This window comes from Argopecten irradians, unplaced genomic scaffold, assembly GCF_041381155.1.
Source record: "Argopecten irradians isolate NY unplaced genomic scaffold, Ai_NY scaffold_1085, whole genome shotgun sequence".
Classification (NCBI taxonomy): Eukaryota; Metazoa; Mollusca; class Bivalvia; order Pectinida; family Pectinidae; genus Argopecten; species Argopecten irradians.
In genome coordinates, this window is record NW_027188552.1 from 10,554 (window position 1) to 14,182 (window position 3,629).

Sequence of the window (3,629 nt, forward strand, 5' to 3'; positions counted from 1 at the left end):
TATTGAGGCTAAGCTTCAAATAGCGCAGCTGAAATGAATATCTTTGACGGAAAATGTCTTATAGTGTAGAACTGAAACCGTGAATTCCAATCTTTAAGTTGTTTCATCAAATTTACATTTGTCAACTACAATTGTTAAAAACATTAATAACAGATCATAAATGATATCAAAACATGTAAAAAACTTAAATGTATAAGTTTCACATATAACAACAATACCCGTAAAAACAAAAGCTACAAAAAACGTGATTTCAAAGTCTGTATTGTCATTTAATTATTCCTTTTTAATTTAGAAAACAGTAAAGAGAGCAAGATACGGCCGCCTACCTTGTTTATATCAAATTCTTAATACTTTCGAGATAGCTTATCTCTGGATTACTCAGACTTAATACTAAACAAACCTATCTTATTTATTGGTTTTAGAAAATCAGATTTTGGATATATAAATTCAAATTAACTTAAAAAAATATTTACAAAACATCGACTGTAAGATAATTGAATAATATTAATACCTCAACCAACAAAGAGCAGGACCCTACTCGGAAAAGGGGAGGACATTTTCCCGGGTCCTCTACCCTTTTCCAAACTTATATATTTCCTTCTTCTACCTATAAAATATCCATTAATTAATCAAAAAAATTGGGGGGGGGGGGGGGGGGTGAGTCCTTCAGCAACTATGACCCGTTTTTTGACAGTGTGTGATGCCTTCACACAGGGAGAACTGTCGAATGGTGTGTTTGACTTTCGTTGAACTTTGTACACACTTGGCTGGGGAAAAAACTTTGAGTTAGTATAAAATTAAGATTCTATAAAAGAAGCGACACAATATTCCGTTTCCCGCACCTTATTCGATATAATCAGCACATAAAATTGTGAATTACTCTGATTTACAATGTTTATATCTTATCTTTAATCCTGATAATAAAATTATATAGGTTTTATTATGAATATTTCTCACTTTGTTTTTTCGTTTCATCTCATCTGGAATTTAATTTTGGTATATTGTAACCTCTATCGGCGATTTTTGTGGTGGTGCCAAGGTTGGTTATGCAGAATGCCAGTCCACGAGGAGACTTTTCGGTCTTAAATACAGGTAAAACGTTATTCATACATTTCATCAAACCAATATGTCCCTCTATCTAAAAATTTTAATAATTCTGAAATTTCTATGGGATATTTTAGAAATGTATGAGTCTTAATGGCCCGAAACTCGCACGTAGATATATCAATGTTCAAATAATATTTTTATTAGTAGTTTTGTTAGAAAAAGTATGATTTATTTAGCATGATGGTACATAAATACCGTTTGAATAATGAAGATTTGATAGGAACTAAAAATCTGTTTTTAGCAAGTTCAAATAAATTGTTTAGAATCGATATCATTTTAGCTCTCGGAACGCTTCTCAATTTTACGGACCATCGCATTCTCTTTCAAATGCAATTCACACTAAAATCGAGAAGCGTTCCGAAAAAAAACAATGAATCTGGCGGCTATGGTTAAAGTAAAATGATTGTCTACCACGATTATGTTTAGACCTAAGTGAGAGTTTCTATCATCTAAGCAAAATCCCTTGACATAACACCTCCAAATCGAGATGTGAGCGGGAATCAGTTATTGGTCCTTGTTGTACACACCACGAAGCTACGTTATGATTTCGTGATTGCTGGTCCACCGAATCAGTAGGCGAGATCTGACAAGTAGTAAATGTCTATCTGGCTAAGAACTCGCTACTGTACGTGCTAGAAGTTCGGTAATATTATGTATATTCTACCCGGTTCATTACTACAACTAGTTGTCATAATCCTTGTCCAAATACATCAACTTGGAATTTTTTGGTTTTCATCAAACACAACATTGGAATAGATAAATTATTTCTTTACATGCAAAGGATAGTGCTTCACAGATTGAGCCCCTTTAATAATGATCAGTGTTGAGGTACACTCGATTTGCGGACCAGGGGTCCCTGTCCTTTGCGGGTATATCCTTTATTTGAGTCATCAACTGCAGTATTAATGTAAATGGGGAAAAAAAAAAAAAAAACAAAAAACGGATAAAGTTGTATTTGAGATGAAACATTTTATCCAAACAGAGGGCGATCATCATTTATTCATGGCACCATCACTTGTACAAATGTACGTAACATCACTTGTACATTATTAAACAAAGATTGACAAATTTCATTGTCTAAAAAAATTTGTCTAAAAGTCATCAAACTAAATCACTTCCGTTGCTTGATATGGGGCTAAAAATAGAACTCAGGTAAAAATCAATCAACCATGACATTTGCACTGATTATCCCTGATACATGTAGCTATGTACTGTCAATGGATCGGAGAGCACCTGAATTGTCATTTTACAACCAAAGTTGACAAAAAGAAGTTAAAAATTCATGTGCAAAAACATAGAGAGTTCAATCAGTTATATGGCAATCTGACACATATGACACCCTTTTTTATAATTGTATATTACCAGTCCTTGATTTACATACATGTTTCTATTTTTCAGAGGAAGGGATTAACTGGTCCATTAACAAGGCCCCCTGAGGATTTTGAAGTTATTGATGTACCAAATAAAGGTATTTTTGACAATTAATCTTATGTGTCAATTTAATGTATTGATCCACATTCTTCTGTTATAACATGAATTTGAAATTTATGAATTCAGAACTAAAAAGTTGATAATTAAGATAACTATCAGAGTGAAACAAAGGAAATTAACTGTGATATTAGCTAAATTGTACTAGCACTGATTATTTTGAAACTTGATACACTCTATATCCACGAATTGATATGAAGTATTGTTAATATCCATAAAAAAGAAGTTAAAATTAGTTCAAATAGGTTTATAAAAAAAATAATAATGTCACACATATATATATATAAGTAAACAACTATGATGTTCATGTATTCATGTAGGTAAAGGTGTGTTTACCAAAAAGTTTATCCCAAAAGGAGAGGCAGTGCTTGAATATTGTGGAGTCATTAGAGCAGGTCTAGATGAACCAGATGAAGACGAGGATGATACCTATATCTTTGAATGTGTCTTCAAAGGAAAAAAATACTGGTGAGTGGTTTTGTGGTGATAATTTACCCCGTATGTTGTAACAGCTGTGTGTATGGATTGAAATCCTTTTAAGAAATTTTATAAATGGAGAGGTTGTAATTATAATTATTTGATTAATTCACAGGTTTGATGCCACTGTAGACAACGGATGTTTAGGCCGCCTCATCAATCATGATGCAAAGTATTACAATGTAAAGCCAAAAGTGATATCTGTTGATGAGAAGCCACACATATATTTCTTTTCGGTTAAAGAAATTAATCCGAAGGAAGAGATATTATATAATTATGGGAAAGGTCCATATCCATGGAGAAACACTGTTAAGGTATATATACATAATTTAAAGAAAAGTACACTATGTTGTGAAAATTTGAGATTTTTTTTCTTTTGAACAGGGTGAAATTAATTAAGCATGCTGCAGTAAGATATTGAGGCCAGATAGACCAATCCATAGATTTGCTTTACATTCCAATTAAAGCCTTACCATATTTTTTTTTTGTATTTATTTTTTACCATTTTTTTTCCACTGAAAGAGTTCATAACCTAATGATGATATTAGTTTATCATC

The 3,629-nt window shown here is 32.2% G+C and overlaps 1 protein-coding gene across 1 annotated transcript; it reads left to right on the forward strand.

Annotated features, from left to right (window-relative positions):
- Positions 1-2,216: 2,216 nt before the first annotated feature.
- On the forward strand, positions 2,217-3,386 carry LOC138313938 (uncharacterized; the record flags this gene model as incomplete). The annotated part of the gene is given in 3 exon segments (XM_069254169.1): positions 2,217-2,575; positions 2,916-3,063; positions 3,188-3,386. Coding segments are annotated over 3 exon segments (609 nt in total), but the record flags the coding sequence as incomplete, so codon positions are not given.
- Positions 3,387-3,629: the final 243 nt, after the last annotated feature.